General features: G+C 46.2%; 1 protein-coding gene across 1 annotated transcript in view; it reads left to right on the top strand.

Annotated features, from left to right (window-relative positions):
- Positions 1–517: 517 nt before the first annotated feature.
- LOC144596878 (chitin synthase chs-2-like) overlaps positions 518–13815 on the top strand; it is a 51730-nt gene continuing 38432 nt past the window's right edge. The window contains exons 1-5 of the mRNA XM_078405742.1: positions 518–689; positions 6271–6422; positions 7227–8260; positions 8831–8917; positions 12006–12191. Of these exons, the coding sequence (XP_078261868.1) occupies positions 518–689; positions 6271–6422; positions 7227–8260; positions 8831–8917; positions 12006–12191 (1631 nt within the window). The remainder of the gene's footprint in view (positions 690–6270; positions 6423–7226; positions 8261–8830; positions 8918–12005; positions 12192–13815) is intronic.

The following is a 13815-nucleotide window of genomic DNA, read 5'->3' as shown; positions in this document are numbered from 1 at the left end:
GTGAGCCGCTGCGTCCGTGCGCGCCGCCATCTTTCCTTAAAGTTCTGTTATACTGTTATACTGTTATGTTGTACTGTTATTAAAAGGAGAACTTTGTCTTTTAAACAGGCCTACTTGGGATTTATTTAATCTCCATAAAGTTCGGGATGAAGAGGAAAGTCAAACGACGTTGATGGGAGTAGTGAAGTTCATTTGCTGCTTCAGTCTTGGACTCCTCGTTCTGGGTCTCGCCTTCCTGAGCAGGGTAAGCTGAAACATTGCTTCAGTGACGTTTTATTCAGTGATGATTAAAGTTAATATGTTATTGTCCTCGATGAGCTGACTGAAGTTACGGTACATCAATTCTCTTCAGTCTACAAGTATCCCAGGTGGATTGTCTTGCTTGGAGACGGTGGTGGTAAGCCACAGTGCACTGGAATGAATTTCCAATTGTTTGAGTTAGTTTAAAAGTATTCATTAGTGTGGTGATGCACTGCGTGCTGCAGTCTGGAGAGGTATCTAGTATCCTTTCCACAGGATGATGAGCCGATATATCGAGGCCAAAGTTAGGCAGGTGGAAGTTATTGACCGGTGGCAAGAAATCCCATCTGGAGGACGCACTAAGCTGATCATTGCTCTCAAGCATTCGTTTCTTTTGATGGAAGATTGGAATTGGCAAGAGTCGGCACTGCCCGATAGTGAACGATGGGGTATCCACCAATGGGGATGTTCCCAATGTTGGGGGAGTCCAGAACAAGGGGCCACAGTTTAAGAATAAGGGGTAGGCCATTTAGAACTGAGATGAGGAAATGAAAATTCAGTCAGAGAGTTGTGAATCTGTGAGATTCTCAGCCTCAGAAGGCAGTGGAGGCCAATTCTCTGAATGCATTCAAGAGAGAGCTGGATAGAGCTCTTAAGGATAGCGGAGTCAGGGGGTATGGGGAGAAGGCAGGAACGGGGTACTGATTGAGAATGATCAGCCATGATCACATTGAATGGCGGTGCTGGCTCGAAGGGCCGAATGGCCTCCACCTGCACCTATTGTCTATTGTCTATTGTATTGGAAAAGGATGTAGCACTGGGTGGATGTAGGGGGAGAAGGAAGGATCATTAAATTAGTTCCAAAACTGCTTGGTTTGCATATTTGCGGTGTGGTAAATTCTACTTTCTACCCCTAAACCATACTGACAATGATGGTGCGATTAAATACTTTGGTATGTGTAAGAAGGAACTGCAGATGATGGTTTCAACCGAAGACAGGCACAAAAAGCTGGAGTAACTCTGCGGGCCAGGCAGCATCTCTGGGGAGAAGGGATGGGTGACGTTTCAGGTCAACACCCGCTGAAGAAGGGTCTCGACCCGATACGTCACCCAAATACTTTGGGATGTTTTGTATTATCTCCACCACATCCAGCAGATGTGGTGGAGATTTACTTTTTAAACCCTCTAATAATATCAAGTACAATTGTCAGATGCTGCCTGACCTGCTGAGTTACTCCAGCATTTTGTGAATAAATACCTTTGATTTGTACCAGCATCTGCAGTTATTTTCTTACACTATAACATACCCCTGTTCGTCATTTTTGCCAACATTGCCAGAGACCCGTGAGAATTTTTACAACAGCAATCTCATGTGGAAGTCGTTTTATTGGACTACCCCTCTGAGATACATGTACAGTTTGGTCCAGCTCATTTCCTGACAACGAGGTACGTAGAATGGCCAACACGGAAACAAACCCATGAATACAAACAATCTATGCTGGTGTCTATGGTTCATTCGAGTCTTTGACCATTCAGTCTCATCTGACTCCATTAGCGAAAGCCTATCCTCTGAAAGGCTGGAGCAATTAGGCTTGTATACACTGGAATTTAGAAGGATGAGGGGGGATCTTATTGAAACATATAAGATAATTAGGGGATTGGACACATTAGAGGCAGGAAACATGTTCCCAATGTTGGGGGAGTCCAGAACAAGGGGCCACAGTTTAAGAATAAGGGGTAGGCCATTTAGAACGGAGATGAGGAAGAACTTTTTCAGTCAGAGAGTGGTGAAGGTGTGGAATTCTCTGCCTCAGAAGGCAGTGGAGGCCAGTTCGTTGGATGCTTTCAAGAGAGAGCTGGATAGAGCTCTTAAGGATAGCGGAGTGAGGGGTTATGGGGAGAAGGCAGGAACGGGGTACTGATTGAGAGTGATCAGCCATGATCGCATTGAATGGCGGTGCTGGTTCGAAGGGCTGAATGGCCTCCTCCTGCACCTATTGTCTATTGTCTTCCCTTCATGCTTATCCATCTTCCTCATAAATACGTTGATATGATTCGCCGCAAGCACACTGTTTGCTAGTGAGCTCAACACCCTCACCACTCTCCCAGTTTCACACATGTACTCCCAGTAATGTTATACTGTACTCCATTTTATATTTATGGCCTCTGGATTTTGTTCACCACGCCGAGCAGAAATGCTCTCTCTCTCTCTCTCTCTCTCATTTCCCTCTCGGAACCACTGACAGTTGTGGTGACGTTCATAAGGTCATACGTGATAGGGACAGAATTAGGCCATTCGGCCCATCAAGTCTACTCCACCATTCAGTCATGGCTGATCTATCCCTCCCTCCCAACCCCATTCTCCTGCCTTCTCCCTGTAACCCCTGACACCCGTACTAATCAAGAATCTCTATCTCTGCCTCAAAAATAAGGCACTGACTTGGCTTCCACGGCCTTCTTTGGCAATGAATTCCACAGATTCACCACCCTCTGACTAAATAAATTCCTCCTCCTTCCTGAAGGAATATCCTTTAATTTTGAGGCTATGGCCTCTGGACCTAGACTCTCCCACTAGTGGAAACATCCTCTCCACATCCACTTCTTTCCAAGCCTTTCACCATTCCGTATGTTTCAATGAGGTGCCCCACGGGTGATCGACCACTTTCATCCATAGGTCTTGGGTCCTATTCATCCTTTCCATAAAATGCAAACTAACAGCTACCAGGCTATCCACACAAGCGTCTTTTGGATCCTCTCCAGTACTGATTCCCTTTTAACAATAGGCCAGTCTGGATCCCACACACGTGGTTTGAAACATACATTCTCTGCTTTCCATCGCTCTCCTCTGGGAAAGAAACCTCACAGCTTGGGTTTCTACCATCCCCAAACCTAACCATCCCAAACACTAACTGCATCCATAGTTTATTGGTTGAATTGATAATTTAGAAACATAGAAACATAGAAAATAGGTGCAGGAGTAGGCCATTCGGCCCTTCGAGCCTGCACCGCCATTCAATATGATCATGGCTGATCATCCAACTCAGTATCCCGTACCTGCCTTCTCTCCATACCCCCTGATCCCTTTAGCCACAAGGGCCACATCTAACTCCCTCTTAAATATAGCCAATGAACTGGCCTCGACTACCTTCTGTGGCAGAGAATTCCACAGATTCACCACTCTCTGTGTGAAAAAAAACGTTCTCATCTCGGTCCTAAAAGACTTCCCCCTTATCCTTAAACTGTGACCCCTTGTTCTGGACTTCCCCAACATCGGGAACAATCTTCCTGCATCTAGCCTGTCCAACCCCTTAAGAATTTTGTAAGTTTCTATAAGATCCCCCCTCAATCTTCTAAATTCCAGCGAGTACAAGCCGAGTAGTTGTCATGTGTACTTGGTACAGTGGGATTTTCTGTTTGCCTACAGTACAAGTATACAAGGGTCACCACTTATATTGGTTTGAGTGTTTGTGCTTGCTCCACTATCTCAAACGATCCACACTTTCCAGTCCGCAAGCACTATTTTCTTTCTTTCTATATCACAAAACCGATGGAGGAAATCAGTTGCCAATTACGTGCATATTTTTCAAATTTGTCCCCATGTCCGATGAGTTTGGATTGACAAACTCATCGGGAAGGCTGGCTCCGTCCTGGGGGGCGGAGTTGGATTCATGGGAGGTGGGTCTTGGAGGGGAGGATTCTCCTCAAACTGCGGAGCATCCCGGCAATACAGTTCACCCCCTCCATGACACACTGGTCAACCTGAGGAGTACCTTCAGCAACAGACTGGTTCCACCAAGATGCAGCACAGAACGCCACAGGAGATCCTTCTTCCCTGTGGCTATCAAACTGTACAACCCCTCCCCCTTCTGTCGTGGGGTAGACTGAGACTGACTCCCCCTCCCCCTCTCCAATCTCTGCACATCCCCAATCCTTTCCACTCATCACTTTAATTTCATGTTTCATGTATTTGGTGTTTTTATGACTGTTGGCAGATCAATTTCCCTCCTGGGATAAATAAAATTCTATCAAAGGTATTTATTTCACAAAATGCTGGAGTAACTCAGCAGGTCATGCAGCATCTCGGGAGAGAAGGAATGGGTGACGTTTCGGGTCGAGACCCTTCTTCAGAGATGCTGCCTGACCTGCTGAGTTACTCCAGCATTTTGTGAATAAATACCTTCGATTTGTACCAGCATCTGCAGTTATTTTCTTATAATAAAATTCTATCATATCGTTTCGTATCATAATGATCTTGCCATTACTGAATAATCCTCCCTATTTGGCGTATGGGAACCTTTGCATTGTTTATAAGCTTTTGTTGAAGATTATGAACCTGCGATCACTGTGATAATTCTTGTGGAAGGGTTTTTTTCTTCCTTCTGGCATTCTGGCCAACTCTCTGCTTTTCTTAATCAGTCACCTGTCTATTCCACCAACCACCCCCATTTCTATATTTCCTGACCCTATTCAATGACTTCTAAGATGCAGCTGAAGACAGTTGAGTCCGTGTCCTCACGGCCTCTTGTAGTGAAACAATAGTTTACATATGTGTAATAAGGAACTGCAGATGCTGGTTTAAACTGACGATAGACACAAAATGCTGGAGTAACTCAGCGGGACAGGCAGCATCTCTGAAGAGGAGGAATGGGTGACGTTTCGGGTCGGTTAGAAGAAGGGTCTTCACTCGAAACGTCACGCATTCCTTCTCTCCAGAGATGCTGCCTGACCCGCTGAGTTACTCCAACTTTTTGTGTCCATCTAATAGTGTTCTAAGTGATCAATACCAATACCATATCAAACTAAGTGATCAATACTATATCAAACCCTCCCCCCCCCCCTCACCTCACCCGTATCCACCTATCACATAGACGCAAAACGCTGGAGTAACTCAGCGGGACAGGCAGCATCTCTGGAGAGAAGGAATTGGTGGCCCTTCTTCACACTCACCTATCACAAGCCAGACTTCATCCTCCCCCCATCTCTCCTCCAGCTTTCTCCCTCCCCCGCACCACAATCAGAATAGGAAGGCAGAGTATTATCTGAATGGTGTCAAGTTAGGAAAAGGGGACGTACAACGAGATCTGGGTGTCCTAGTGCGTCAGTCACTGAAAGGAAGCATGCAGGTACAGCAGGCAGTGAAGAAAGCCAATGGAATGTTGGCCTTCATAACAAGAGGAGTTGAGTATAGGAGCAAAGAGGTCTTTCTGCAGTTGTACAGGGCCCTAGTGAGACCGCACCTGGAGTACTGTGTGCAGTTTTGGTCTCCAAATTTGAGGAAAGATATTCTTGCTATTGAGGGCATGCAGCGTAGGTTTACTAGGTTAATTCCCGGAATGGCGGGACTGTCATATGTTGAAAGACTGGAGCGGCTAGGCTTGTAAACGCTGGAATTTAGAAGGATGAGAGGGGATCTTATCGAAACGTATAAGATTATTAAGGGGTTGGACACGACAATGTTGGGGGAGTCCAGAACAAGGAGCCACAGTTTAAGAATAAGGGGTAGGCCATTTAGAACTGAGATGAGGAAAAACTTTTTCAGTCAGAGAGTTGTGAATCTGTGGAATTCTCTGCCTCAGAAGGCAGTTGAGGCCAATTCTCTGAATGCATTCAAGAGAGAGCTAGATAGAGCTCTTAAGCATAGCGGAGTCAGGGGGTATGGGGAGAAGGCAGGAACGGGGTACTGATTGAGAATGATCAGCCATGATCACATTGAATGGTGGTGCTGGCTCGATGGGCCGAATGGCCTCCTCCTGCACCTATTGTCTATTGTCTACAATCAGTCCGAAGAAGGGTTCAGGCCCCAAAACATCGCCGATCCATATTCTCCGGAGATGCTGCATGACCCGCTGAGTTACTCCAGCTTTGTTGTGTCATTTTTTTGTAAACCAGCATCTGCTGTTCATTGTGTCACCTCAGGGGTTTGATTAATAAATATTGTGTATAGATGTGAGATAAGTTTTTATTTTTTGCTAACAAAGGCACGATTGTGCTTTATCCAGGTTTCACTTCTGCTGCTAATTTCGGCCACAGGCGATGGTTCAGTCCACTTCACCAACAAGCCCTTCAGTCACTTAATCCTTGGCTGCATCCTGGTAATTCCCAGCATCTTGACCGCTGCTAAATGTCTGTGGAAGCTCTCATTCCATCCTGAGTCGATGCTCTCTGCAAGCAGCCTGGGAATGGTAAGTCATTGAGCAGTCCTCGGATCCTCCTCGCAACTCCTCGATCATCACATGTCCAACACAACAATGTTTCTTCCCCCCACCGCCCCATTGCCTAAGGTTCGTTGACATTTGCATTCCTCAACAACGCCAGGGTAGAGAATATGAATGAACACTTTTGTGAAAAACTCCAAGCAGGATTTCCCTAACCTTTATCAAATAGTGACGTGGGCTTAATGTTATCGATGCGAGAGGACCTGGGTTTAATGCTTCAACACCACCCTGAAGTTTAGTTTAGTTTAGTTTAGTTTAGAGATACAGCGCGGAAACAGGCCCTTTGGCCCACCGGGTCCGCGCCCACCAGCGATCCCCGCACACTAACACTATCCTACACCCAATAGGGAGAATTTTTTACATTTACCAAGCCAATTAACCTACAAATCTGTACGTCTATGGAGTGTGGGAGGAAACCGAAGATCTCGGAGAGAACCCACGCAGGTCACGGGAAGAACGTACAAACTCCGTACAGACGGCGCCCGTAGTCGGGATTGAACCCGGGTCTCCGGCGCTGCATTCGCTGTAAGGCAGCAACTCTACCGCTGCGCCACCGTGACCGCCCTAAAGTATTGGTCAGAATCACACCCACAGATCTTTGGAGTGGGACTTGACATGAAGATCGTCAGATTCAAGGCACAAGCTCCCCCACACCCCCAAGCCAAGCCAAGGCAAGGACATGAACAGGCTACAAACACATGTGTTTATCTGTATAGTCCAAACTATTCAGAAGCTGCACTGATCATTACAATTCTCTTGCTTTTCTTCCAGGTGTGCCTGTTGGAAGCAGTTGCATCGTTTGGTACGGCATCGCTGGTTGTCATCAGCCTTCCCCAATATGACATGCTGACAATCGTGTTCATTTCCAACAGTGTTTGTCTCATCCCATCCATTCTACAAGTGATCTCTCTGAACGTCAGCCATCGGTTCCAAGTTGCAGCACCTCTGGTCGGGCTCCTCCTTCTCTTGGGTGGCTATGGTCTCTTTCTCTTTGTCCAGATGTTTTACCTTAAGAAACATGATGGGATGTACTTGGGTCTTGTCGTTTTATTCTCAGTTTTAACTTCCCTAACCTGGTGGGAAAACTTCATCTCCAACTGGAAGCATCCAGTATTTAGACGTCTGAGATTTGATGTGGATAAATGCAGGAACATGTCGAGCCTGTGCATGAGTGTAGTGAGGATTCTTGTTACTGCCTGTGTTGTGGGAGCTTTGATTCCTCTTTGGGGGCTGGAGTGGGCAAGTATCACTGACGTTGCATCCCATGAACTCAGAATAATCCTGGGCCTTCTGGGGGTGCAGGCTGGGGCATCGGTGCTGTGTTCCTGGCTTGGGGGCGTTGCGTGTAAGATCCACGCAGTGAAGCGAAGCTTTGGTCTTCCTTTGATCCTCAATACTCCCGTGGTGCTGGCTGCTTTCTTGGCAGTGTTTAGAGTTCATTACAATGAGTTTCTGCAGACAAACAACAATTTGAATCTCAAAGATTTCTGTGCCAATTCCATTGGTGTTGGAAGTAATGCACCTAATGTAGAGATCCTTTATTCAGAAATCATTGGCAACATCTGCAACCAGGGAGATATCGCCAATCTGCTCAGTGTGAGTTTAGTGGGAGCTGCTGGGGCATGCTGGTGGGTTGGACTCATTCTCACAACAATCTACGTGTGGACCCAGAACGTCAACAGAATACAGCGGACATCAGAGACGTTTGTGCGTAGAATGTACGAAGCTGCCTTCTTGGAACAATCCATGCTGCTGAACAAAAGACTTCACATCAGTCCACAACGCACAGAGGAAAGCGATCCAAGGTACTGATACCATGGTGTGTTGGCTGGCTAATTGGCCCCTTCACCATTCTATTCCTATGTCTTGATCAAATTTTAAATTATACCTCCTTCTGCGGTCCCCCCGCACATTAACACTAACCTGCACGCACTAGGGACAATTTCACATTTATACCAAGCCAATTAACCTTCAAACCTGTACGTCTTTGGAGAGTGGGAGCTCCCGTAGTCGGGATTGAACCCGGGTCTCTGGCGCGGTCGGCGCTTAGTAAGGCGGCAACTCTACCGCTGCGCCACCGCGCCGCCCCTTTTGTGGTTGTGAGTTCCATGCTCTTGATATTTGCTGAAGGGGAATTTCACGTCAATTCTTCTTCAAAGTAATATTCACAGAACTTTAAAATCGGACCAACCAAGATACATTTTCATCTTTAGGTTCATGTGGTTGTGTTAGCCTGACCGATATTTTCTAGTATTACCATTTTTTTTTTTACACACAAGTACAACCTTTCTACCTCTGGTTCATTCAAATAATAAATTGAAGTTAAAATTCTGTCTGCTACAATTATTTATTTTTTTATTCCGCAGGAAAACTAGACGAGAAACTCTGATGATTTATATATGTGTCACCTTGTGGCATGAAACTGCTGAGGAAATGCTCCGTTTAATATCTTCACTGTTCAGGTACTCGGGATGAGGTGTCTGTTTTGTGCAATTACATTTCAGAGTTAAATAGGAATTGATTAGCACATTACTGAATCTTCAAGAGCCCAAACACCGCCACCTTCTTGATCTCAAACTGCCCTTGAATATTACCCCACAATGATCTCACAGTGTACCAAGTCCTTCTCCATGGTGAATGCAGATGCAAAGTACTAATTTAGTACCTCGCCTACAATCTCTGACTCCAAGCATGAATTCCCTTCTTTATCCTTGACTGGTTCTACCTTCTCCCTGGTTTTTAATATACCAATTAAAAAGCCTTGGCATTTACACCTGAAACCTCTCGATTGCATCTGAAACTTTGGAACGTTGAGCTGCCAGTTCCATCTCTCTTGCAATCCAAGCTTCCAAAATGGCCACAACATCATAGTTCAAAGTACTGATCCAGCCTCATCTACTTTACAGATGATTCTCCATGTGTTGAAATAAACTTACTTCAGCCCATCAGCTTCAACATATTCCTTAAACTCTTCCTGCCTGTCCTAACCTCTACTTTCCATCAGTGCTTCCATTTGCTGACCTTTGACTCTGGTCATCCCTTGCCACTCTAGTTTAAACCCTCCCAGGTACACCAGTCATTGAAAGTAGGCATGCAGGTGCAGCAGGCAGTGAAGAAAGCGAATGGTATGTTGGCATTCATAGCGAGGGGATTTCAGTATAGGAGCAGAGAGGTTCTGCTGCAGTTGTACAGGGCATTGGTGAGACCGCACCTGGAGTATTGCGTACAGTTTTGGTCTCCTAATCTGAGGAAAGACATTCTTGCCATAGAGGGAGTACAGAGAAGGTTCACCAGATTGATTCCTGGGATGGCAGGACTTTCATTTGAAGAAAGACTGGATAGACTCGGCTTGTACTCACTGGAATTTAGAAGATTGAGGGGGGATCTTATAGAAACTTACAAAATTCTTAAGGGGTTGGACAGGCTAGATGCAGGAAGATTGTTCCCGATGTTGGGGGAAGTCCAGAACAAGGGGTCACAGTTTAAGGATAAGGAGGAAGTCTTTTAGGACCGAGATGAGAAAGTTTTTTTTCACACAGAGAGTGGTGAATCTGTGGAATTCTCTGCCACAGAAGGTAGTCGAGGCCAGTTCATTGGCTATATTTAAGAGGGAGTTAGATGTGGCCCTTGTGGCTAAAGGGATCAGGGGGTATGGAGAGAAGGCAGGTACGGGATACTGAGTTGGATGATCAGCCATGATCATATTGAATGGCAGTGCAGGCTCGAAGGTCCGAATGGCCTACTCCTGCACCTATTTTCTATGTTTCTATGTAGCACTAGTGAACCGTCCTGTAAGGATCTTGCCCCTCCCCCGTCCAGTTCAAGGGCATCTCACCCCTCTTGTACAGGTCACCTCTGCCCCAGAAGAGATCCCGATGGTCCAAGAATCTGAAACCTTGTCCTGTTAGCTCACCCTCCTCCTTGAGAATGTTCAGCAGCGGCTCACATAATGTTATTAAAAATGTAAAGACCCAGCATGATGGGACTGACCTATCTTTCACCCAGTCAGCACGGGATAATAAGCTGACGACAAAACAGTTGTAGGAGTAAAGAGGTCCTTCTGCAGTTGTACAGGGCCCTGGTGAGACCACATCTGGAATATTGTGTTCAGTTTTGGTCTCCAAATTTGAGGAAGGACATCCTTGCTATTGAGGCAGTGCAGCATGGGTTCAGGAGGTTAATCTCCGGGATGGCAGGACTGTCATATGAGGAAAGATTGGAAAGACTGGGCTTGTATTCACTGGAATTTAGAAGAATGAGAGGGGATCTTATAGAGACCTATACAATTATGAAAGGACTGGTCAAGCTAGATGCAAGAAAAATGTTCCCAATATCGGGGAGTCCAGAACCAGGGGCCACAGTCTAAGAATAAAGGGGAGGCCATTTAAAACTGAGGTGAGAAAGACCTTTTTCACCCAGAGCCATGTGAATTTGTGGAATTCTCTGCCACAGAGGGCAGTGGAGGCCAATTCACTGGATGGATTTAAAAGATAGTTAGATAATGCTCTAGGGGCTAGCGGAATAAAGGGATTTGGAGAGAAGGCAGGCATGGGTTACTGATTGTGGATGATCAGCGACGATCACAATGAATGGTGCTGGCTCGAAGGGCCAAATGGCCTCCCTGTGCACCTATTGTCTATTGTCTATTGTCTATTGTCACACTTGCAGAATAATGAAAGGCATAGATAGAGTGGATGTGGAAAGGATGTTTCCACTGGTGGGAGAGTCTAGGACCAGAGGTCACAGCCTCAGAATTAAAGGGCGCTCTTTTAGACAGGAGGTGAGGAGGAACGTCTTTAGTCAGAGGGTGTGTGTGTAGGAAGGGACTGCGGACTCTGGTTTAAACCGAGGATAGCCACAAAAAGCTGGAGTAACTCAGCGGGACAGGCAGCATCTCCGGAGAGAAGGAATGGGTCGAGACGGGTCCTTCTCTCCGGAGATGCTGCCTGTCCCGCTGAGTTACTCCAGCATCTTGTGTCTATCTTTAGTCAGAGGGTAGTTATTCTGTGGAACTGATTGCCAGAGGGCTGTGGAGGCCAAGTCAGTTGATATTTTTAAGGCAGAGATAGACAAATTCTTGATTAGAACGGGTGTCAAGGGTTATGGGGAGAAGGCAGGAAAATGGGATTAGGAGGCAGAGATCAGCCACGATTGAACGGCGGAGTGGACTCGATGGGCCGAATGGCCTAATTCTACTCCTAGAACTTGAACTTACTCGCATCGTGCTGTGAGCTGCACTCCATTTGATTTCATTTTATGTGGTATGGTTTGTGGGAACAGTGTTCTGGCCACCTGCAGCCATGTACATTGTGCGATTTACCACTGTGTGTGTATTATAGTGTCAGACTGAGCAGAGCAATGGAAACCAACCTGCGTTATTTCAGCGGTTCCTGGGTGGGATACAGCTTGCCACATTTAAACGCTGCAGACTTAGTTCACACAGCACTGCCCATAGTCAGGCTTTGGACAGCTGCTCTCCTCCCATTTCACACTTGTTGCTTCTCTCAGGGGCCTGACAGTTCGTGACTCCATTTCTTTCCCCACCAACAGGCTGGACAGATTCTGGGAAAAGCGCTGGAAGACTTTGGATAAAAGTGATGACAGCTTTGACTTCGAAGTCCACGTCATGTTTGATGATGCCTTCAGGAATGTTGCAGACAGGGAGGCAGGCACCAAGAAGAGAGTTGTCAATGATTATGTGGAGACATTTATCAGTGCCATGGATGAAACGTACAGGTATGGAAACAATGCTTCTCTTCTTCTTCAGATTTGCAAGAGCTTGCGGAAAACTTGACTTTAGAAACAGACTAGACCAAGTGGACCCATTGGGCCCAAACCTCTCCCGCATTGGTGCAGCATTTCCCCCCCATTCCCCTCCCCCCTCCCCCTCTCCCCCTCCCCCCCTCTCCCCCCTCCCCCTCCCCCTCCCCCTCCCCCACCCTCTCACCCCCTCACCCCCTCACCCCCTCCCCCCTGAAAATATAACACCGATTTCGATGAAACTTCTTCCATTAGCACCAAAGGGACGACGGTGAGTAAGGTGGGCCTAAAATTGTCACGCTATCGTGTACCGTTTTGGCTGTAGCTCGGAACAAACAAATGAGAGTTTTAGTATATAGATTGCACTAGGTTTAATTTTCATTTTTAATTATAGAGTCAAGGAGTCAGAGTCGGCTGCACAGAAACAGGATCTTTGGCCCAACTCATCAATGCCAACAAAGATATCCCATCTAAGCTCGTCCCATTTCCCTGCATTAGGCCCAAGTCCTAACCTTTCCTACCCATTTTCTTGTCCGAGTGCCTGTTAAAATATTCATTGTATTTGCCTCAACTACATTCTCTGGCGTATCTCCACCACTTTCTGTACGAAATAGTTGCCCCTCAAGTTCCTGTTAAATCTTTCTATTCCCGTTCTTGACTCTCCCACCCTTGGACTGCTTGCGTTTATTCCCCTCATGATTTAATGCACCTTAGAATCACACTTCAGTATCCTAGCCAGCCCAATATCTTCCCATGGCCCTGGCCCTTAAATCCTGGCAATATTGTTGTAAATTTATTTGCACACTTTCTAGCTTGATGTGATTTCTACAGTACGATGTCCAAATCTGAACTTGATTCTCCAGGTGCAGCCTCATCCAGTTCTTGTATAGCTGTAACATCATGTTGCAACATCTATACTCGATTCTCTGACTGGTGAAGGCCAAACGTGACAAAAGCCTTCTTCACCCCAAATCTACCTGCAACTGCACTCTCGGGGAACTCTGCACTTGTATGCCCAAATCCCTCTGCTAATTACTTTATTCATGTCTGGGGTCTGGGCTTTGCAATTGACCATCCCCAGCTGATTTGGAGACCCAATTTCCTGACCCACCTGAAATTCCGCATATCTCCAATAACATAAAACTTCTACCAATGTACCATTGAAAGGACACTGTTGGGTTGCACCTCAGCTCTGCTTAAGACCACAAGAAACTGCAGGGAGTTGTGGATGTAGCCCAGTCCATCACACACAGACCAGATTCCCCCAATCATTGATTCCATCAATACTTGCCTTGGAAAAGTAGCCGGTATATAATAAGACTTATTCCTCCCTTCTCATTCCTTCTTTTCACTGCTACAATTGGGCAGGAGATACAAAAGTGTGAAAGTACGTCCCACCAGACTCAGAAATAGCTTATTCGCCTCTGTTCTCATGCTTCTGAACGGTCCTTCCATTAGCTAGATTACCGTTGGATTCATTTCTACTCCATTGCCGATATTGAATTTCATCTCTGGAACATGTGTGCTACATGCTGAGAACAATATTTGGCACTCTCTTTAGAGTCAAGAGGTCGTAGTGTGATACAGGTTGGAAACAGGC

The sequence above is a fragment of the Rhinoraja longicauda genome, chromosome 9 (assembly GCF_053455715.1).
Source record: "Rhinoraja longicauda isolate Sanriku21f chromosome 9, sRhiLon1.1, whole genome shotgun sequence".
Taxonomy (NCBI): domain Eukaryota; kingdom Metazoa; phylum Chordata; class Chondrichthyes; order Rajiformes; family Arhynchobatidae; genus Rhinoraja; species Rhinoraja longicauda.
The sequence above is the reverse complement of the archived record's forward strand: the minus strand, read 5'-3'. Positions and strand labels throughout refer to the sequence as shown.